Source organism: Oncorhynchus gorbuscha, linkage group LG22 (genome assembly GCF_021184085.1).
Source record: "Oncorhynchus gorbuscha isolate QuinsamMale2020 ecotype Even-year linkage group LG22, OgorEven_v1.0, whole genome shotgun sequence".
In the NCBI taxonomy this organism is placed as follows: domain Eukaryota; kingdom Metazoa; phylum Chordata; class Actinopteri; order Salmoniformes; family Salmonidae; genus Oncorhynchus; species Oncorhynchus gorbuscha.
This window is the reverse complement of record NC_060194.1, coordinates 4,905,493-4,928,372: the sequence shown is the minus strand read 5'-3', so window position 1 is coordinate 4,928,372 and position 22,880 is coordinate 4,905,493. Positions and strand designations below refer to the sequence as shown.

General features: G+C 43.6%; 2 protein-coding genes across 6 annotated transcripts in view; one reads left to right on the top strand and one right to left on the bottom strand.

Annotated features, from left to right (window-relative positions):
• The first annotated feature begins 3,639 nt into the window (after window positions 1–3,639).
• Window positions 3,640–9,131, top strand: LOC124009472 (DET1- and DDB1-associated protein 1-like). Of its 2 annotated transcripts, XM_046321282.1 has the most exons (6): window positions 3,640–3,754; window positions 4,165–4,203; window positions 4,592–4,672; window positions 4,905–4,956; window positions 6,914–6,975; window positions 7,089–9,131. In XM_046321282.1, exons 1-6 carry the CDS (start codon window positions 3,725–3,727, stop codon window positions 7,191–7,193), a joined length of 369 nt encoding a protein of 122 aa, XP_046177238.1. In that variant the 5' UTR covers window positions 3,640–3,724; the 3' UTR covers window positions 7,194–9,131. The 2 variants fall into 2 exon arrangements, with proteins under 2 accessions (XP_046177238.1, XP_046177239.1); XM_046321283.1 differs by having other exon boundaries at window positions 3,655–4,203.
• Window positions 9,132–10,812: 1,681 nt separating this feature from the next.
• LOC124010197 (anoctamin-8-like) overlaps window positions 10,813–22,880 on the bottom strand; it is a 37,694-nt gene continuing 25,626 nt past the window's right edge. For 3 of the 4 annotated variants that reach the window (XM_046322603.1, XM_046322604.1, XM_046322607.1), the window contains 3 exons: window positions 16,263–16,394; window positions 15,409–15,519; window positions 10,813–12,098 (listed from right to left, as the gene is read on the bottom strand). In XM_046322603.1, the coding sequence (XP_046178559.1) occupies window positions 11,451–12,098; window positions 15,409–15,519; window positions 16,263–16,394 (891 nt within the window). In that variant the 3' untranslated portion in view covers window positions 10,813–11,450. The remainder of the gene's footprint in view (window positions 12,099–15,408; window positions 15,520–16,262; window positions 16,395–22,880) is intronic. The other variant, XM_046322606.1, reaches the window with a different exon arrangement.

Below are 22,880 nucleotides of genomic sequence, written 5' to 3'. Positions count from 1 at the left end.
AAAGCCAAGTATGTTGAATAAAATGTTAATTTGAACTTTCTATCATTTAATACGCCTGTCCAGATGCAGGCGGTGAATTGGAATTTAGAAATTGCTCCATTACAAATATTTTTAATGAAGTAATTTAACGATGTGCACACCGCCAGCTTCTCTATTTCAAAACACCCACCGGGTTCATTGTATGAGACCAGTATAGTAAGTTAAAATTATTTTCTTCAACATTCTGGCTTGTTAGGAACATTTACATGATTTTGCACGCCAATGTTTCAGTCTGTATATACCAATTAATTGTGAATTACAACCTGATATATCAGACATATATTGCCTGCTTGTATTTCCCTTCCAATGATTGAACTTTGAGTGAACTAGCTATCCATGAACACATTCTAACTAACCCTTATGACCAAGTCTGCTTTAAAAAGCCAACTAAGCTAGCTAGTTAACTTTCACAGACCAACAGTCATATTGTCCTAAAGCTTGAATGCCTTAGCACTCTGCTGAATAGTTTACATGGTTAAATCATGAAACTGACATTTCATACTCTTATTATCCAGCAGGAATTTTGCACTAGAGCTTCCAGGATATGGTGTCGCCCAGCCGCGATCACTAAGTGGTTGGGTTCTGTCCTGGGCCAGTGTACCTCCCCTGACCTCTCGGTGTGGTCCTCTCACATCACAGGCAGAGGGGGCAGGAGTGTTCCAGCAACTCCCCTGGCACCACCAGCAGGTTCGCACAAGGAAGCGGGGCACGGAGTACCAGCCCAAGAATATAAAGCGGAAGCGGACCCACGGCTGGATCAAGAGGATCAGCACACAGGGTGGCATCGAGGTGATTCTCCGTAGGATGCTAAAAGGACGGAAATCCCTCTCACACTAATCACCCAATGGACTATTTTGTCAGTAAACTTATCGAAGTTGTGATGCAAAGGTGCCCAGGTTTTACTACCATGTGGAAGATGCCCCAAAAAATAGGCACGAAACATGGCAATGCCTTCCAATTATGTAGGCAACACCATGCACATTTACATTAAAACATTCCAAACAGTCCCTTTACAAGTAAGAATGTTGAATAAACTTAATTGAACTTACTCTGTTGATTGTCTATTGTGTTGGTAGAAATTTTAGACAAAATATCCACAGGAAAGTATTAGTAACCTGACTTTGAAACGTCAGTCTGTGTGTGTAGCAATCAAGATTTGTTTGCTCATGACCAAAGGCACATGAACAAGATGGAAGTACATGCACGTAATGCATGCATGTAACCAACGTCTACATGGTTTTTCGCATATTCCAGGAGATATAAATTTCAACGGCAGTACCTACGCTCTAAAAAGTGGGGTAAACAACTTTCCTATGTATATTTTGTCAAAAATGTTGAGTGGCTGAAGCACCAACCACACAGACAACCAGTAGAATAAATTCAGATGTCATTTTATTCAACATTCTGGCTACTAAGGAAAACTTGATGATTTCACATAAAAGTCTGATTTATTAGGCACCTGCAGAACCTGCAGACTTGTTGGTACAGTTTTGTGTAGAGCTGGATGTCTGAGTTATTGGATATGTGAAGGCAGCAGTGGCGGTCAGTGTTATTTAAGATTAGGGAGGAAGCAAACACTTAAAGAGCGTGGCCTTATTTCTATTACTCCATGTTGGATGACTCATTCATATTCCATTCACCCAGTTCAGTGAAACAGCGATAGCTTTAGGCTAAACATCATGAGGTTGCACAACCTAGCCTATGAATGAAAGTTTACAATGTAGGTGCACACAGGTCGAGAGAAAAATTTGACGTGACAGTGACACACCTTGCACACACTTGCCTGCATCTAGCTGATATAGGGTGTAGTCATTAGTCCAACAGTTGCAAACGAGTTTCTAATGAACAAATTCAGTTATGTTTATCCCCTTTCCGTTTTTCAACGGAATCTGCAGAATAAATACACCCCTGATCACACATAAAACACAGTTCACTTTCATAGCAGCCACGTTATATTTGTTCTCTCATCTATACACTCTCCTCTCACCTTTTCCCTTCACATCAGCCGAAAAAAACCTTTCCAAACCAAACCATATAACCACTACACACAGCCTACATCTTTGTCACCATCTTAGCTAAAGTAACATCATAGTCAAAATAGCTAATAGAACTACCACATTAGTAAACCCGCTACAATCATTCAGTAACTTTACAGTGTAACAGGAAAAGGTAAGCAGTCTAGCACTTACACTGGCGGGCCACGGTGGCAATAAATTAGTCAAACCAAAAGCTTATCTTGACTTCGAAGAGTTGTGTTGGATAGTCATAGCCAGCTAGCTAACTTAGCATCCCACTGTTTGAGTAGGCTAAACTAGCTAGCAGCATTTTCTAGCTAAGTAAGTGAAATTGAAAGTGAAAAAAATTGACAATCTCTCTCTTGCTTCTTCATTTTGGAAGAAATGCATCGTTCAAAATGGTTTAACTATTGTCTTTCTCTGTCTTTGAGTCAACTACTCACCACGTTATGCACTGCAGTGCTAGCTAGCTGTAGCTTATGATTTCAGTACTATATTTATTCCCTGATCCTTTGATTGGGTGAACAACATGTCAGTTCATGCTGCAAGAGCTCTGATAGGTTGGAGGAAGTCCTCCGGAGGTTGTCGTAATTACTGTGTAAGTCTATGGAAAGGGGTGAGAACCATGAGCCTCGTAGGTTTTGTATTGGAGTCAGTGTACCCAGAGGAAGATGGAAGCTAGCTGTCCTCCGGCTAGACCGTGGTGCTATCCTACAGATTGTTGTTGAGGCTACTGTAGACCTTCATTGCGAAACAGTATGTTTTAATAAATTATTTGGTGAGGTGAAAATATTTAGTATTTTATCAAAAAAGCATAACTTTTTATATGTTTTACAGTTTTTATTTTAATGAATTTCACTGAGGAGGATGGTCCTTCCCTTCATCCTATGAGTAGCCTCTACTGGAAGGAAGATGAATTTGCAGATGTATTTGACCATGAAATGGATTCTCAATGTCTTTCTCATCTATTTCAGACTCAATCTTGGATAGGCTTGGTAGGTTGGTGCAGTAAGTCAATTTAGCTTAAATGGCTTAGGGAATCAACTGTGACAAAAGTCGTTTTACTTATGCACCTGTCAACATGCAGTGGTGCGGTTGAACTAGTTCCTGAATTTGAATATTGGACTTTTAATATGTAAGTGCTGGGATATAACCATCTGTGCTGCGAAAATAAACACATCTTCGGATCTTCATACCATGCTGATACACAGTTGTCATTCAAGTTTGTCTTGCTAAAAAAAAAAGCACTGTGTTTCAGGGGGGGAATAAGCATTTTTATTAGCATGAGTGAGTGTTGTTGGTTGAAATCAGTGGGGTTGGAGATGATGGAAGATCAGAAAACCATGGTTAACATATTTTATATCTCAATGTCTGTGTTAATATCTCCTTGTAAAAATAACTTCACAAACTTTGATACTGAATAACAAGGAATTTGTGTGCCATGGCTCGCGACTGCTTATCACTGCCTCTCCGCCATCAAATCACGTGACGGGATCTGGAGCCCCTTCTTCCTATTGGTGTGCTGGTTTCTCGTGTAAAAAACTAATGGCCCAATGAGCATTGTCCTTTTACGACCGTCTATCCTCTCCTGTAGCCAATGGAGCACCAGTCAGAAGAAGAAGAACGCCCATACACGGACGAGCAACAAATATGGAGTATACGGAATTGTTATGCTAACTTGCGTGCTCTATAGCCATCAAGTATGCTTTATTATTCGATTCAACACAGTTTGATTATCTCAAACCTAATTTCACTAAAAAAAAATAAAAAAAACATAGCATTATTTGATTGTGTCATAGTCAACCCGAACTTGTAAACAACCAGCGGTTTCTTAGCTACGACAAAACACTGTCTAGTAGCAAGCTAGCTAACGTTAGTGAGTTGCTAGATAGATATAACGGGTTGTCTAGTTAGCAAACTGGTGTTCTTGCTAGCTTATATAATCCTTGTAAATGACTAAGAATTGATGCACACATTCCTTGTACTTTGTGTAATCTTGAATATTTCAGATAGCCAACGCTGTACAGCGTATTTTGCTTTTAATTACGCTAGTAAACTACGCAGGGTCGTGTTACTGTCGCTAACATTTTCTACGCGCATCATCTTTTAGTCTGTTGTCTTTCTGTGGTATAAAGCCACCATGGATAAGGTAACGTCTTTTCCTTTTATATCGCTTTCAAGCTAAAAAATATTATGTTTACAGTTGACTGCTAGCTAATTAAGTTACCCTGTTTTTGACTATCAACTAGTTCAATTTTGGCCCTGTGTTTACTTGGCTTAGCTGACATATGACAGCTAGAAAAAATACAGTTTAATATTATATGCTTAACGTTATGTTGTCCCTTGATAGCTAGTTATCTAATGTATTATCTAGTTAGCTAGGCCAATGTCATTTAGGTAGGTACAGCAATTGTTCAGTTGGCTACCCAGGAAGATATTTCCCAATCCCAATGTTCAGAATTTAAGTATCCTAAAAAGCTAGAGTAACGTCAGTCAGCTAGGTTAATTTCTCACATTTTGCAATCTTTCCTAAACAGGCAGAGTTTTTAAAAGGACTACCTGTCTACAACAAAAGCAATTTCAGCAGATTTCATGCAGACTCTGTCTGCAAAGCGTCAGTAAGTGTCTTCCTCTGCCCTTCGTTCTGTATGTCAACGAAATTCCAAATTAATTTGATTGTTTTAACCTGAGGGCATGAATTGCTAATGGGTCAACCTAGATATTGAATTTAAGTGCCAAACAATGCATATTGTAATTGGACTTTATATTTCTCGCCTGTTATTTGGGTTAGTCAGTTAGTGGTCACATACTTGATTTAGACTTCATCACCTATTTCTGTCTGTCTTTCAGAACCGGAGGCCTTCTGTGTATCTCCCAACTCGGGAGTATCCATCAGAACAGAGTGAGTGTCCCATCAGATTCAAATTATACTCTGTTCTCACAGTATATGCGTGCTAGTGTGTACTTCTGATCTGAATATTGTGTAGTATGACCGATAAAGGTTAACATTATTGATTAGCCTGAAGACCCAACGTTGAATTGCATTGGATTCAATAGAAGGATAGTTTAACTTTACTGGTTGTCCACGTGGTTGGTCCTTTTGCAGGTATGAATGTGAGACAATACATCCACAGGAAAGTATAATTACATCAACATTTCAAAGCGCTGGCAGTGTGTTCAGATTTCGATCACCTGAAGCATGCGCAGAACCATGTATACACGTGCACGAGCTCTGAAAGTATACATCTGTCTCGTGCATGTATTTTTATCACCTGTAATGCATGCTTCACGTGATAGTAATCTGAACACATTACCAGCGGTTGAAAAGTTGACTTAATTATACTTTCCTGTTGCTATATTGTCTCTCATTCCTACCTGCAAAAGGACCAACCACATGGACAACCAGCAAAGTAAGTTCAACTCATTTTATTCAACATTCTGTCTTGTAGAGGTTACTTTCCTGATCCAAATGCTCATTGGTATACAGTGCCTGTCAAAAGTTTGGACACACCTACTCATTTAAGGGTTTTTCTTCTTTAAAAAAAAACCTATTTTCTTCATTGTAGAATAATAGTGAAGACATCACAACTATGAAATAACACACATGGAATCATGTAGTAACCAAAAAAGTGTTAAACAAATCAACATATATATTGAGATTCTTCAAAGTAGCCACCCTTTGCCTTGATGACAGCTTTGCACACTCTTGGCATTCTCTCAACCAGCTTCACCTGGAATGCTTTTTCAACAGTCTTGAAGGAGTTCCCCCATATGCTGAGCACTTGTTGGCTGCTTTTCCTTCATTCCAAAGTCCAACTCATCCCAAACCATCTCAATTGGGTTGAGGTCGGGTGATTGTGGAGGACATGTCATCTGATGCATCACACCTCCTTGGTCAAATTGCCCTTACACAGCCTGGAGGTGTGTTTTGGGTCATTATCCTGTTGAAAAACAAATGATTGTCACATTAAGCGTAAACCAGATGGGATGGCGTATTACTGAAGAATGCTGTGGTAGTTATGCTGGTTAAGTGTGTCTTGAATTCTAAATAAATTACCTGCAGTGTCACCAGCAAAGCACCATCACACCTCCTCTATCTCCTCCTTTCTTGACATTTTCCGAATTGACTGACCTTCACGTCTTCAAGTAATGATTTCTCTTTGCTTATTTGAGCTGTTCTTGCCATAATTTGGACTTGGTCTTTTATCAAATAGGGCTCTCTTCTGTATACCACCCATACGTTGTCACAACAACTGATTGGCTCAAATACATTAAGAAGGAAAGAAATTCCACAAATGAACTTGTAACAATGCACACCTGTTAATTGAAATGCATTACAGGTGACTACCTAATGAAGCTGGTTGAGAGAATGCCAAGAGTGTGCAAAGCTGTCATCAAGGCAAAGGGTGGCTATTTTGAAGAATGTCAAATATAAATATATTTTGATTTGTTTAACAGTTTTTTTTTTGGTTACTGCATGATGCCATATGTGTTATTTCATAGTTTTGATGTCTTCAGTATTATTCCACCATATAGAAAATAGTCAAAATTAAGAAAAACCCTAGAATGAGTAGGTTTGTCCAAACTTTTGACTGGTACTGTAATTGAAATGGCCACCTGTGTAATCTGTGCCATACAAATGCTGAACATCAGCAGATGAAACTGCTTCATGCATATATTCCAATTCCGTATTACAAGTGTGTTATTTGCTGACCCAGCAAAATGTATTACAGTATAGAAAATAGTAAAAATAAAGAAAAACCATTTGAATGAGTAGGTGTGTCCAACTTTTGACTGTTACTGTACATTCTCTTGTGATTTATATAGTTTTTTTTAAATCTGATATTTTTTCTTCTAAGTCATTGTCACAGAGAAGACAAATATCCTATTGAGATATCTTCACCAACAGTGGGACAAAAAGGTAAAATATTGGGAAAGTTAATAATGCTTGTTTCTTCACACTATATAGACACTGTATTGCGGTTTACTGTAGGTCGGCTAGTTTTCCAACCCCTCTGTATTTTGTCTCGACAGAATGCGGCCAAAAAGCGGGAGCAGGAGCAAGCGGAGGGGGAGAACACAGCACCCCCGCGGAAAATTGCCAGAACCGACAGTCGGGAATTAAATGAGGACTCATAGAGTGCTGTACACACACACAACTACAGATAAAGAAGCACACAGGCAAAGTTGCATTTGACAGACAGGACATACCACTTCCTACATCGTACAACATGATCTTGGAATGTTGACAGTCTTTTGTATTTGATTTACTTTAACATTTTCTTTCCCCTTAACGGTCCTTTTTTAAGTCTTCGATTGGCACATAGCTGAAAAGCTCTGTCTTCATAACAATAACATTACCTCCTCCACCCTAGGACTCATATTTAATTGTTGCTTGACCATGTTTTTACGTGAGGAGCATTTTCAGTGCCCTTGTTTGCTCTCATTAGTTTACTTGTACTATATGTGTATTTTGACCTGCATGATTTACAGTCATGTCCATTTAATCAATTAGGTTCTATGCCATTTTATGTACATCCTTCTGGGCTTGGAGTAAATAGAATATTGTCTCCACAGTAAATAGAATATTGTCTCCACAGTAAATAGAATATTGTCTCCACAGCCTCTTATTTTAGTTTGAGATAAATACGATGACGGCGGTATACTATAACACTGAAGGATGCTTGTGAGATCCCCAACAATTATTACAGTTACTGAAAAGGGAAGACTGTGTATAGACTTAAGATTGAATTCGTCTCAGGTTGTTATGGGGAATGCTGCCTCAGAAGGCTGCATTCCTGAAAGTTTTGACGTCTCCTAGTTTGAGTGATTGAATTGCCTTAATGGAAACGTTTCTTGATCAATTAAGGACCCTCCCTCTGTTTACATTGTGACAACAGTGGAGGAAACGCACACACACTGTTGAGTTAACGAGGGGATTAATGGTATGAATATGGAGGATGCTCCCACAGGTTCATATTAGGGCAAACCCTTTTACAGTATAAAAACAGACCAATTTTGCAGAAATGCTCGATGTTTGTCAATGTGCATAAACGCTGTTTTCTCGTAGACGTGCCACAATCTACCACTAGCAGCTAGATTGTCGTCACATCTAGAAAAGTTATCTTGAAGCAGATAAGTGTCTGGATAGTATAGGGAAGTGGACTTACCTGACTGTTAACATGGCATGGCTCCACAAGTAAAAGCATAGCAACTTAGCTCAATCGATCTGTGTGAACCTATAGGATACACCTTGCAAAAAGGACTTAAGTCGATATGTGGGGTAAATGTGCCATTCAGGTGTATAGAATCTTGTCTCAAAAGTAACCAGCTGATGTTAAACTGTTAATGTGGGGCATAGTTTGACAAATGTAAATATTAAAATGGGGCGTATTGTTCCTGATATGCTCTCTATATCCCTCTGTTGCTATTTACAATGACCTGGTAGTGTATTTGTGAATCCTGTCAAACTATGGGCTGTGTATACATGGTTTGTTTCCTTAGACCATTGTCAGGTAATAGTTTAAGGACTCGCAGTGTCCATAACCTTTTGATCATTAGATAGTCATATCTTACCTGAAACAGTCACACTTAATTCTTGTTTGAAAGCATGTACAGAATAAACTCTGCAGGCCATATGATTTAGGTGGCGTCGACTCATCTTGTTTGAGGTGATCTTGAGGCTGGCTGACGATCAGCTACCATTATGTTCCTTGGTGATGCTAGCTGTCTACATCAAGTGTTGTTGTTTTTTAGTTGTTTTTTTGATAAAGTAAGTTAACCTTAATAGACATTGTGCTCTGATTTAAACTGTGAATGTGGGGCCTGGCACATTCACAGTTAAAATCACAGCACACAATGTCTATTAAGGTCATCGCGCTGTTTACTATTGAGAATTGAAGGGAGGAGTGCTTCATCTTACGGTATAAAAGAAATAACACATTCTCAACATTAACACGTAGACAGCTCGTACCACCAAGGAACAGAATGGTAGCTGATCGTCAGCTAGACTGAATTCATATGGAAATGACCCTCTGAAAAGATGTTCTCAATAAAGTTACCTGGGTATTGTGTTGATTTGCTTGTGAATGTTTATTTCTACTGAGCATCCGTGAGGTATGTTTTTTTTTTCTCATGTTGGAATGAACTGAAACATATTTCGTATACACACAAAGGTGGCTAGTAAAGCATAACTACAGACGGTAGGAATAGGCAGGCTACATGCTAGCTCATGTTATAGTTATATGTGCATATCCCCTCCTACCTGGTGGGGATACACCTGAAGGGGAGCCTGTTTCTTATTAGTCGCCACACACCTGTCAACTAATCAACCAGATCACCAACTCCTGAAATGAGTGGGGCTAGCCCTTTAAATACCCCGTCTGCAGTGATTAAGTTCTCTCAACCAAACGGACCACTAGAGACATCTATCAAATCATCAGTTAAACAGTCTGAAGCCCTTGTAACAGGATTGCTTCCGTCCCACTCCTGGGCCTGAAGCAATGACCCTCTGCACGCATCGACGACAGTCACCTTCGAAGCATCGTTACCTATCACTTTGACTAAATCTGCGGCCCTTGCAGAGCAAGAGAAACCACTAGGCCTACTTCAAGGTCTCTGAGTGAGAGAAGTCACCCGAATGAAAAGCTACTAGCGCGCACTGCTAACTATAGCTAGCCATTTCACACTGGTTACACCTACAAAGACCAAAGACGCAATCGATTCAATAAAAGGTCATCAGGCTACCCTCTCCTTGTGTTCTGGCAGACATATCCATTGCCTTGCCTCCTACCCAGACTTTAAGCTACACTACATGATCAAAGTATGTGGACACCTGCTCATCTAAAATCTCATTCCAAAATCTTGGGCATTAAAATAGAGTTGGTCCCCCCCCCCTTTGCTGATATAACAGCCTCCACTCTTCTTGGAAGGCTTTCTGCTAAATGTTTCTGCTAAATGTTGGAACATTGCTGCGGAGACTTGCTTCCATTCAGCCATAAGCGCATTAGTGAGGTTGATTAGGCCTGGCTCGCAATTGGTGTTCTAATTCATCCCAGAGGTGTTTGATGTGGTTAAGGTCAGGACTCTGTGCAGGCCAGTCAAGTTCTTACACACCGCTCTCAACAAAAAAAATCAGTATGGACCTCGCTTTTTGCACGGGGCATTGTCATGCCGAAACAGGAAAGGTCACCCCCCAAACTGTTGCCACAATGGCGGTGAGCTTTACACCACTCAATCCGACGTATGGCATTGCGCATGGTGATCTTGGAAACCCATTTCATGAAGTTCCCAACTAACCGTTATAGTGCTGACTTGCTTACAGAGGCAGTTTGGAACTCGGTAGTTTGTGTTGCAACCAAGGACAGACCATTTTTATGCGCTAAGCGCTTCAGCACTCAGCGGTCCCATTCTGTGAGCTTGTGTGGCCTACCACTTCGCAGCTGAGCTTTTGTTGCTCCTAGATGGTTCCACTTGTTGCACTTCACAGTTCCACAATAAAAGCATGTACAGTTGACCAGGGCAGCTCCAGCTGGGCAGAAATTTGATAAACTGACTAGTTGGAAAGGTGGCATTCTATGATAGTGCTCTTCAGTAAGGCCATTTTACTGCCAATGTTTGTCAATGGAGATTGCATGGCTGTGTCCACATACTTTTTTGTATATATACATATATATATATAGTGTATTCTATTTTATATCATATTTATCATCCTTGGTGTGGTAGAATGTGTTCAAAACGTGATGCATTCCATTTCCTCTGGTCTCATGAAGTTTATTGGAGTGTGTTTTGCATCGGTGGTACATTCACTATTTCATGTGATAAAATAATTAATAGAAAAACAAAGTTAAGAAAAGTCAAATATCTTTCAGTCACCGTGAATGTGCTCATTCTGTACTATATAAGATGTCTTTGGCCTATAAGGTGCTGAATAAGACATTTATTTCAGGCATGCAGATGTTTCGCCATGGTTTTTACACATCAAATCTGATGAATGGAAAGACAAAATATGGGATGGAATAAACATCCAGATCTTATCGCTTCATGATGACCAGAACCACAAGTCATGCAGTCTTATAACTGCATTTAGTTATGGTACTAGGGAGGGCCTCATTCAAGGGGGTAAACTGTTACAATTTGTACATAGTATACACTTAGGGTGTCAGTATATAGAACAGATATAGCCTATATTTACTGTCATATCATTTGGATGGTGGAGAATGAATCCAAAACCTGACCTTACATTACATCTTAGCTTATTTAGTTTATTCAGTATGACCTAAACCATGTTGATATGTTAACAAGAATAACAAGTTATTGTTCTCTGCATCCCTTTCTTACATTTTACATATTGCCATGATGATTGACTAACACTTGGAGCCAGAAGTGTCAGTATCGTTAGATTGTCTTGTTTGTTTCTCTCCTCTCGCTCTCAGACGAGGGTAACAACTCGCCTGAGGGAGTTGTATTCAGGTCCTGCCTGATGGGCTGACTGTTAGGAGTCGTTTGGGGGGTAGCATCGCCTGGTTTGGACAGCTGAGGCCCGTTCGCACACACCACTGCCCCCTCTGATCTGCTAAAGCTGAACAGCTTCCCTGGGCTGAAGGTCCTGTTGGGGGACTGGGACCTTTCCTGGTTCACGGACGCAGCCGTCACCACGGTCCCCGGTGCTGGTGTTACAGACAACGGCTCCTTCTTCAACTCCGGAGACTTCCGGAACTTGAAGCTGAGGAAGCCTGCTAGTTTGGCTTCTCCCCCGATTGGGGACTGAGGGGTGAGGGCTGTGCCTGAGGAGAACTTCCCCTGCTGGGGGAAGATCTGCTTGAGCTTCATTACATTGCTGTTACCCAGCAGAGAGCTGGGTCTCTTGGGCTTGTCCACAGGCTTCCACTGGGCCTTCTCATGGTGGTGCTGTTTGTCAGCCTTGTGGTACTCGCTTTCCTGCTGGGCCTCGGCCTGGAGCTCCACCTGACGCTGCAGCTCCTCCTCCTCAAGCTGCCTCCTCAGCTGTTGCTGGGAGTGCTGCTGGGCCTGACGCTCGTGCTTCTGCATATGAACAAGGTAATACTGTATGTATAATATGTGGCAGAAAGAAAGCAGACTTGGCAGGCAACATTATCTGTAACCACGTTCCCATCCACAGTTTTTATGCGAGTAAAGTCATATATCATATATTATATCGTAAGTTTCAGTGTCATTTTCTAAATTCTGGCAGATAATTTGTTAATTCAACATGATGGGATCTTTTTGCGTCGGTAAAATGTATTATGCTGGAAATGGCGGTGGAAATGCCTTTATACTTAAATATTGATATAATATACCATCACATCATCGTAAATTTGGAGACACCCGATGATATGGTATGTGGTCCTCCCACTACGACTCGGGAGACAGTTTATTAGGCTACACTACAGTTTGTTAGGTCCGCACTACTCGCTGCCATTTCCGACTCACTCTTCCACGCCCAAACTCCAGCCACGTCTTCCTTCATAAACACAACAGCCTAAGAAATTATTCTTCTTAGGCCTTGGATATCATTCACCGTTTAGTCCACTTTTATCCGTGGATGAGCAACATTTTACTTCTCATTCTGAACAAGTCATATGACATTACATGCATGCACTTCCGTCTGCTCTGGACTTTACATCGAGAGCCATGATTTCCTCTCGACAGCTGCTCTTGACGTTTTTCCTACTTCAAACTTTGAATTTCCGCAGATTTTTGGACAAACATCAATCAGTGGTGCGTGAAAACATCCCCATAACATGCTGCCACACCACTCTCATTACGTGTGCAAGCATTGCAAAATAAATGTACACAATACATGTTATTCAATCATTTCATCCAAACTGCTCGCGAGCGTCTGCATAGCCAGGCGCTACAATATAACTTGGTTCTATTTTTGACGCTTGACACGCTGCAAGTTCCGCCTCGCTGCAAGTCCCGCCTCTACCAACTCCCCATTGATTTAAGGAGCATATACCCATGTGGGTGATTGAAAGCTGAACTGAGGTCCATACTCTCGTCCAGTTGGTGGTGGCAATGCACCTATGAAGTCCACAGAAGACGACTGAAGGAGGAGAGATTATTAGAAACTAACAAAATGTCCCTTTTTTTCTGTGGATTAACTGTCAGAGTAAAAAACACACAATTTTGACTCAAAATGGGTCAAAATTCTACAAATATCCGGGACAAAAAGGACCTTGTGCATTTCAGGTGAAATAACACCCTGATGTTTATATCCCAGGACAAATTAGCTAGCAACAGCAAGCTAGCTAGCTAAATTACCATGAATTTTTAATGCATTTCGACCTGTCCCCAAATGAATATAGTTGGTTCAGAGTTCGGTTTGATATTTCAACCTGCGTGTCCTGATCACGTCTGGTGTAGGTGGACAAAATCAACATGCGCGCGAGCGGTCTGGTCAGCATGTTAGAGTAGAGTGTTCGTTCTCCGCCGATCAAATTTGATCAACTAAATTGTCAAACGAGCAGCACGACATCTTGCCTTGTAGTGCTGTTTTGTACAGATAACTGTACAAAACACAATTATTTGCTGCCACTCCTGTCGCAGAGTGCTTCCTTAAGACTGCATGTGATAAGATAGGGATTTTATTAACCAGCTTCATGAGGTAGTCACCTGGAATGCTATTCCAACAGTCTTGAAGGAGTTCCCACATACGCTGAGCACTTGTTGGATGCTTTTCCTTCACTCTGCGGTCCAACTCATCCCAAATCATCTCAATTGGGTTGAGTTCGGATGAATGTGGAGGCCAGGTCATCTGATGCAGCACTCCATCACTCTCCTTCTTGGTCAAAAAGCCCTTACACATCCTGGAGGTGTGTTTTGGGTCATTCTCCGGTTGAAAAACAAATGATATTCCCACTATGGGATGGCATATCGCAAACCAGATGGGATGGCATATCGCTGCAGAATGCTGTGGTAGCCATGCTGGTTAAGAGTGCCTTGAATTCTAAATAAATCACAGACAGTGTCACCAGCAAAGCACCCTCTCACCATCACACTTCCATGCTTCACGGTGGGAACCACACATGCGGAGATCATCCGGTCACCTACCTTGCGTCTCACAAAGACGTGGCGGTTGGAAGCAAAATTCTCATTTTTGGAATCATCAGACCAAAGGACAGATTTCTACCATTCTAATGTCCACTGCTCGTGTTTCTTGACCTACGCAAGTCTCTTCTTCTTATTGGTTCCCTTAAGTGTAGTGGTTTCTTTGCTGTAATTCGACCATGAAGGCCTGATTCACGCAGTCTCTGAACAGTTGATGATGAGATGTGTCTTTTACTTGAAACTCTGTGAAGCATTTATTTGGGCTGCAATCTGAGGTGCAGTTCATTGACGATTTCTGAGGCTGGAAACTCTAATGAACTTAACCTCTGCAGCAGAGGTAACTCTGAGTCTTCCTTTCCTGACCTTCATGTCTTAAAGTAATGATGGACTGTTGTTTCTCTTGGCTATTTTGACCTGTTCTTGCCATAATATGGACTTGGTCTTTTACTAAATCGGGCCATCTTCTGTATACCAACCCTACCTTGTCACAACAAAACTGATTGGCTCAAACACATTAAGAAAAGACATTCCACAAATGAACTTTTAACAAGGTACACCTGTTAATTGAAATGCATTCCAGGTGACTACCTCCTGAAGCTGGTTGAGAGAATGCCAAGAGTGTGCAAAGTTGGCATCAAGGCAAAGGGTGGCTACTTTGAAGAATCTCAAATATAAAATATAAAATATATTTTTATTTTTTATTTTACTTTTTTGGTTACTACATGATTCCATATGTGTTATTTTATAGTTTTGATGTCTTCACTATTATTCTACAATGTAGAAAATTGTAAAAAGAAAGAAAAATGCGAAAAAATACATTTTGTGTGCACTATATCATCACGCACTGTTTAAAAAAAATCTGCAACAAGTCTTTTTGGTGGAAACATACCACTGGTGGGGAAATGTACATATTTTCTTTATGCAGATTCTAGAATATTCGCATGCAAATCTGTCACGAATTGGATGGAAACCTAGCTTGTGACCAGCTTTGGTTTGTTTCATGACTGTGTAAAGTTAGATGCCATATGCTGACATCAGCTTTCATGACTGTATGAAATATGTCATGACATTATGACAGCATTATGTTATTATGAAGGCCAACGTTAACAGAGGGTTTTGTCAGTACAAAAGGATGCCCTTCCGTGTGTATCAGAAAATGCAAAGTAAATCCACCAAAAGGACACAAACTTGGAGGATGTTAGTGATTGACAAGGGTGAGATGCGAAGTACATTATATGCTCTGTGGATTTAGCCAAGAGTGTTTAGAGCTATGCGACTGTACCTTGAAAGCCTCCCTTCGACGGTACTCCAGTTTGGCCATCTCGTCTGCGACCCATCCAGGAATATCAGGGATGGCCACATGGATGACGTATTTGAGGAGGATGGCAAAATGCTGTATATCCCAAAACAAGAAAGGAAACAAACACTGACATGAGAACACAGAAAATTATAGATTGCTGGTATCAAATCCTAGATGCCATTGCCTGCCGTTGTGCCCTTGAGCAAGGCACTTAACCCCCCCCCACAACAACTGCTCTGCGGGCATCCAATGTGGCAGCCCCTTGCTCCAACCTCTCCAACCTATGTATGTATGTGTGTCTTACGGAGGGTTTGGGATAAAGCGGACATCAAATTTCAGTTGGACCTTGCGTACAATTGAGGAATAATGTGATCTTAACCTATACCAGAGTGGATAGAGTATGTGTGATGTTGCAATGCTGTGTGTGGTGTGTAGAGGGAGCTGCTTGCTCTTCTCAAGCCCGGCTAGATCAGCCGGTGAAGCATCAGACTCTGACTCTCAGGGTCTTGGGTTTGAGCCACACATTGGGCACAAGCACTTTAGCAATAGTTTCTCAGTTACCTGTCCTTTCCTTTTTCATTTTGAAGAAAGCACAATGTAGATCTAACTTATTGAGTGAAGACTATTTACTTGTGTTTAGATAACACCTCCTCCTTTTTTTGCTATGGTCCATTGTTTTATATTCTGTAATCTTTGTGGATCTATGTACAGTGTCCTTGGTTTTGATAAAGGTAGTATATAAAAAGTACCACAATTGCTACGATTGTTGTCTGTATTTGTGGCATCGATCTACTCGGTGTCACAGAGTGAAGACAAAATGGCCGGCTATGTTTTACCTCCAGTACCACGATGGAGATGATGACCATCTCAGGGCTCAGCCAGGGGAAGAGACGCTGCAGCTGACCACACTGGCCAATGAGATAACAGTTCACCATAATGGCTATCAAGCCCATGGCCTCCATTGCTGTCTGCACACAGAGAGAGTGAAATCTCTGAGGAAAAATAACTTTATGAAATAAATAACAGTTGACATGCTTTTTTGCAGAGATGCTTAAAATGCGTGATTCTAAAATGGTTCTCTGACCTTAATTGCAAGTGGGGTAAATATACACTGAGTGTACAAATCATTATGAACACTTGTTCTTTCCAAGATATAGACTGACCAGGTGAATCCAGATGAAAGCTATGATCCCTTATTAAAATCAAATCAATGTTAATGCGAGTGTCGCAAAATTCTTGTGCTTCTAGTTCCGACAGTGCAGTAATATCTAACAAGTGACCTAACAATTGACCAACAACTACCAAATACACACAAATCTAAAGGGGTGAATGAGAATATATGTCATGCAGGTGAAAGAGGACCCAAAAGCGACTTAACAGAAACAGAGTTTATTAAAGTCCAAAACGGAATAACAGAAATCCTCTAGACTTGTAGAGGGGAAACAACTGGAGAAGCGGCCACAGACTGCAGGTCGCTTCGGGTAGGCGCAGGCCGTAGTCGACAGAGACACCTGCTCACACGCAGCATCTGATGAAGGCAAAAAACACGACAGGACAGGGCGATACACAATCACGGCAAAAACACGACAGGACAGGGCGAAACGCAATCACAGCATGGTGAATACAATACAAGGAACCGACGGGACAGGAACGGATCACAAAGGAATAAATAGGGACTCTAATCAGGGGAAAGGATCGGGAACAGGTGTGGGAAGACTAAATGATGATTAGGGGAATAGGAACAGCTGGGAGCAGGAACGGAACGATAGAGAGAAGAGAGAGCGAGAGAGTGAGAGAGGGAGGGGGAGAGAGATAGAAGGAGGGAAAGAACCAAATAAGACCAGCAGAGGGAAACGAATAGCATGGGGAGCACAGGGACAAGACATGATAATAAATGACAAACATGACAGTACCCCCCCACTCACCGAGCGCCTCCTGGCGCACTCGAGGAGGAATCCTGGCGGCAACGGAGGAAATCATCGATGAGTGACCGGTCCAGCACGTCCCGAGACGGAACCCAACTCCTCTCCTCAGGACCGTAACCCTCCCAATCCACTAGGTATTGGTGACCCCGTCCCCGAGAACGCATGTCCATGATCTTATGTACCTTGTAAATAGGTGCGCTCTCGACAAGGACGGGAGGGGGAGGGAAGACGAACGGGGGTGCGAAGAAAGGGCTTAACACAGGAGACATGGAAGACAGGATGGACGCGACGAAGATGTCGCGGAAGAAGCAGTCGCACAGCGACAGGATTGACGACCTGGGAGACACGGAACGGACCAATGAACCGCGGAGTCAACTTACGAGAAGCTGTCGTAAGAGGAAGGTTGCGAGTGGAAAGCCACACTCTCTGGCCGCAACAATACCTTGGACTCTTAATCCTGCGTTTATTGGCGGCTCTCACCGTCTGTGCCCTGTAACGGCAAAGTGCAGACCTCACCCTCCTCCAGGTGCGCTCACAACGTTGGACAAACGCTTGAGCGGAGGGAACGCTGGACTCGGCAAGCTGGGATGAGAACAGAGGAGGCTGGTAACCCAGACTACTCTGAAACGGAGATAACCCGGTAGCAGACGAAGGAAGCGAATTGTGAGCGTATTCTGCCCAGGGGAGCTGTTCTGCCCAAGACGCAGGGTTTCTGAAAGAAAGGCTGCGTAGTATGCGACCAATCGTCTGATTGGCCCTCTCTGCTTGACCGTTAGACTGGGGATGAAACCCGGAAGAGAGACTGACGGACGCACCAATCAAACGACAGAACTCCCTCCAAAACTGTGACGTGAATTGCGGGCCTCTGTCTGAAACGGCGTCTAACGGGAGGCCATGAATTCTGAATACATTCTCAATAATGATTTGTGCCGTCTCCTTAGCGGAAGGAAGTTTAGCGAGGGGAATGAAATGTGCCGCCTTAGAGAACCTATCGACAACCGTCAGAATCACAGTCTTCCCCGCAGACAAAGGCAGACCGGTAATGAAGTCTAAGGCAATGTGAGACCATGGTCGAGAAGGAATGGGGAGCGGTCTGAGACGACCGGCAGGAGGAGAGTTACCCGACTTAGTCTGCGCGCAGTCCGAACAAGCAGCCACGAAACGGCGCGTGTCACGCTCCTGAGTCGGCCACCAAAAGCGCTGGCGAATAGACGCAAGAGTGCCTCGAACACCGGGATGACCAGCTAACTTGGCAGAGTGAGCCCACTGAAGAACAGCCAGACGAGTGGAAACAGGAACGAAAAGGAGGTTACTAGGACAAGCGCGCGGCGACGCAGTGTGCGTGAGTGCTTGCTTAACCTGTCTTTCAATTCCCCAGACTGTTAACCCGACAACACGCCCATAAGGAAGAATCCCCTCGGGATCAGTAGAAGCCACAGAAGAACTAAACAGACGGGATAAGGCATCAGGCTTGGTGTTCTTGCTACCCGGACGGTAAGAAATCACAAACTCGAAACGAGCGAAAAACAACGCCCAACGAGCTTGACGGGCATTAAGTCGTTTGGCAGAACGGATGTACTCAAGGTTCTTATGGTCTGTCCAAACGACAAAAGGAACGGTCGCCCCCTCCAACCACTGTCGCCATTCGCCTAGGGCTAAGCGGATGGCGAGCAGTTCACGGTTACCCACATCATAGTTGCGCTCAGATGGCGACAGGCGATGAGAAAAATAAGCGCAAGGATGAACCTTATCGTCAGACTGGAAGCGCTGGGATAGGATGGCTCCCACGCCTACCTCTGAAGCGTCAACCTCGACAATGAATTGTCTAGTGACGTCAGGAGTAACGAGGATAGGAGCGGACGTAAAACGTTCTTTTAGAAGATCAAAAGCTCCCTGGGCGGAACCGGACCACTTAAAACACGTCTTGACAGAAGTAAGAGCTGTGAGAGGGGCAGCAACTTGACCGAAATTACGAATGAAACGCCGATAGAAATTAGCGAAACCTAAAAAGCGCTGCAACTCGACACGTGACCTTGGAACGGGCCAATCACTGACAGCTTGGACCTTAGCGGAATCCATCTGAATGCCTTCAGCGGAAATAACGGAACCGAGAAAAGTAACGGAGGAGACATGAAAAGAGCACTTCTCAGCCTTTACGTAGAGACAATTCTCTAAAAGGCGCTGTAGAACACGTCGAACGTGCTGAACATGAATCTCGAGTGACGGAGAAAAAATCAGGATATCGTCAAGATAGACAAAAACAAAAATGTTCAGCATGTCTCTCAGAACATCATTAACTAATGCCTGAAAAACAGCTGGCGCATTGGCGAGACCGAACGGCAGAACCCGGTACTCAAAATGCCCTAACGGAGTGTTAAACGCCGTTTTCCACTCGTCCCCCTCTCTGATGCGCACAAGATGGTAAGCGTTACGAAGGTCCAACTTAGTAAAGCACCTGGCTCCCTGCAGAATCTCGAAGGCTGATGACATAAGGGGAAGCGGATAACGATTCTTAACCGTTATGTCATTCAGCCTCGATAATCCACGCAGGGGCGCAGAGTACCGTCCTTCTTTTTAACAAAAAAGAACCCCGCCCCGGCCGGAGAAGAAGAAGGCACTATGGTACCGGCGTCAAGAGACACAGACAAATAATCCTCGAGAGCCTTACGTTCGGGAGCCGACAGAGAGTATAGTCTACCTCGAGGAGGAGTGGTCCCCGGAAGGAGATCAATACTACAATCATACGACCGGTGAGGAGGAAGGGAGTTGGCTCGGGACCGACTGAAGACCGTGCGCAGATCATGATATTCCTCCGGCACTCCTGTCAAATCGCCAGGTTCCTCCTGAGAAGTAGGGACAGAAGAAACGGGAGGGATGGCAGACATTAAACACTTCACATGACAAGAAACGTTCCAGGATAGGATAGAATTACTAGACCAATTAATAGAAGGATTATGACATACTAGCCAGGGATGACCCAAAACAACAGGTGTAAACGGTGAACGGAAAATCAAAAAGAAATAGTCTCACTGTGGTTACCAGATACTGTGAGAGTTAAAGGTAGTGTCTCAAATTTGATACTGGGAAGATGACTACCATCTAAGGCAAACATGGGCGTAGGCCTGTCTAACGGTCTGAAAGGAATGTTATGTTTCCGAACCCATGCTTCGTCCATGAAACAACCCTCAGCCCCAGAGTCAATCAAAGCACTGCATGTAGCACCCGAACCGGTCCAGCGTAGATGGACCGACATAGTAGTACAAGATCTAGATGAAGGGACCTGAGTAGTAGCGCTCACCAGTAGCCCTCCGCTTACTGATGGGCTCTGGCCTCTTACTGGACATGAATTAACAAAATGTCCAGCAACTCCGCAATAGAGGCACAGGCGGTTGGTGATCCTCCGTTCCCTCTCCTTATTCGAGATGCGAATCCCTCCCAGCTGCATGGGCTCAGTCTCAAAGCCAGAGGAGGGAGATGGTTGCGATGCGGAGCAGGGAAACACCGTTGATGCGAGCTCTCTTCCACGAGCCCGGTGACGAAGATCTACCCGTCGTTCTATGCGGATGGCGAGAGCAATCAAAGAATCCACATCTGATGGAACCTCCCGGGAGAGAATCTCATCCTTAACCACTGCGTGGAGTCCCTCCAGAAAACGAGCGAGCAGCGCCGGCTCGTTCCACTCACTAGAGGCAGCAAGAGTGCGAAACTCAATGGAATAATCCGTTATGGACCGTTCACCTTGGCATAAGGAAGCCAGGGCCCTAGAAGCCTCCCCACCAAAAACTGAACGGTCAAAAACCCGAATCATCTCCTCTTTAAAGTTCTGGAATTTGTTAGAGCAATCAGCCCTTGCCTCCCAGATAGCTGTGCCCCATTCTCGAGCCCGGCCAGTAAGGAGTGAAATGACGTAAGCAACCCGAGCTCTCTCTAGAGTATGTGTGGGGTTGGAGAGAGAACACAATCTCACACTGCGTGAGAAAGGAGCGGCACTCAGTGGGCTGCCCGGAGTAGCAAGGTGGGTTATTAACCCTAGGTTCTGGAGGCTCGGCAGGCCAGGAAGTAACAGGTGGCACGAGACGTAGACTCTGGAACTGTCCAGAGAGGTCGGAAACCTGAGCGGCCAGGTTCTCCACGGCATGGCGAGCAGCAGACAATTCCTGCTCGTGTCTGCCGAGCATGGCTCCTTGGATCTTGACGGCAGTGTAACGAGCGTCTGTAGTCGCTGGGTCCATTCCTTGGTCGGTTCCTTCTGTCATGCAGGTGAAAGAGGACCCAAAAGCGACTTAACAGAAACAGAGTTTATTAAAGTCCAAAACGGAATAACAGAAATCCTCTAGACTTGTAGAGGGGAAACAACTGGAGAAGCGGCCACAGACTGCAGGTCGCCGGGTAGGCGCAGGCCGTAGTCGACAGAGACACCTGCTCACACGCAGCATCTGATGAAGGCAAAAACACGACAGGACAGGGCGATACACAATCACGGCAAAAACACGACAGGACAGGGCGAAACGCAATCACAGCATGGTGAATACAATACAAGGAACCGACGGGACAGGAACGGATCACAAAGGAATAAATAGGGACTCTAATCAGGGGAAAGGATCGGGAACAGGTGTGGGAAGACTAAATGATGATTAGGGGAATAGGAACAGCTGGGAGCAGGAACGGAACGATAGAGAGAAGAGAGAGCGAGAGAGTGAGAGAGGGAGGGGGAGAGAGATAGAAGGAGGGAAAGAACCAAATAAGACCAGCAGAGGGAAACGAATAGCATGGGGAGCACAGGGACAAGACATGATAATAAATGACAAACATGACAATATATAAATATATGGATGAGCGATAGCCGAGCGACATAGGCAAGGTGCAATAGATGGTATAAATACAGTAAACATTATTAAAGTGGCATTATTTAAAGTGACTAATGATCCATTTATTAAGTATGTAGGCAGTGTAGGCAATGTAGGCAGAAGCCTCTCTGAGTTAGTGATTGCTGATTAGCAGTCTGATGGCCTTGATATAGAAGTTGTTTTTAAGTCTCTCGGTCCCAGCTTTGATGCACCTGTACTGACCTCGCCTCCTGGAAGATAGCGGTGTGAATAGGCAGTGGTTCGGGTGGTTGATGTCCTTGATGATATTTTCGGCCTTTCTGTGACATTGGGTGCTGTAGGTGTCATGAAGGGCAGGTAGTTTGCCCCGGTGATGCGTTGTGCAGACCGCACCACCCTCTGGAGCGCCTTGCGGTTGAGGGCGGTGCAGTTGCGTGATATAACCTGACAGGATGCTCTCGATTGTGCATCTTTAAAGCTTTGTCAGGGTTTTGGGTGACAAGCCACATTTCTTCAGCCTCCTGAGGTTGAAGAGGCGCTATTGCACCTCTTCTTTGGTACTGGAACAATGGTGGCCATCTTGAAGCATGTGGGGACAGCAGACTGGGATAGGGAGCAATTTAATATGTAAGGACAACACACCAGCAAGCTGGTCTGCACGCAGCTAGGGATGCCGTCTGGGCCAGCAGCCTTGCAAGGGTTA

Coding starts and splice junctions, on each gene's coding strand:
- LOC124009472 (XM_046321282.1), top strand. CDS start 3,725: ATGCTAACTTGCGTGCTCTATAGCCATCAA. Junction 4,673..4,904: donor ACTCTGTCTGCAAAGCGTCA/GTAAGTGTCTTC, acceptor TCTGTCTTTCAG/AACCGGAGGCCTTCTGTGTA. Junction 6,976..7,088: donor ACCAACAGTGGGACAAAAAG/GTAAAATATTGG, acceptor TTGTCTCGACAG/AATGCGGCCAAAAAGCGGGA.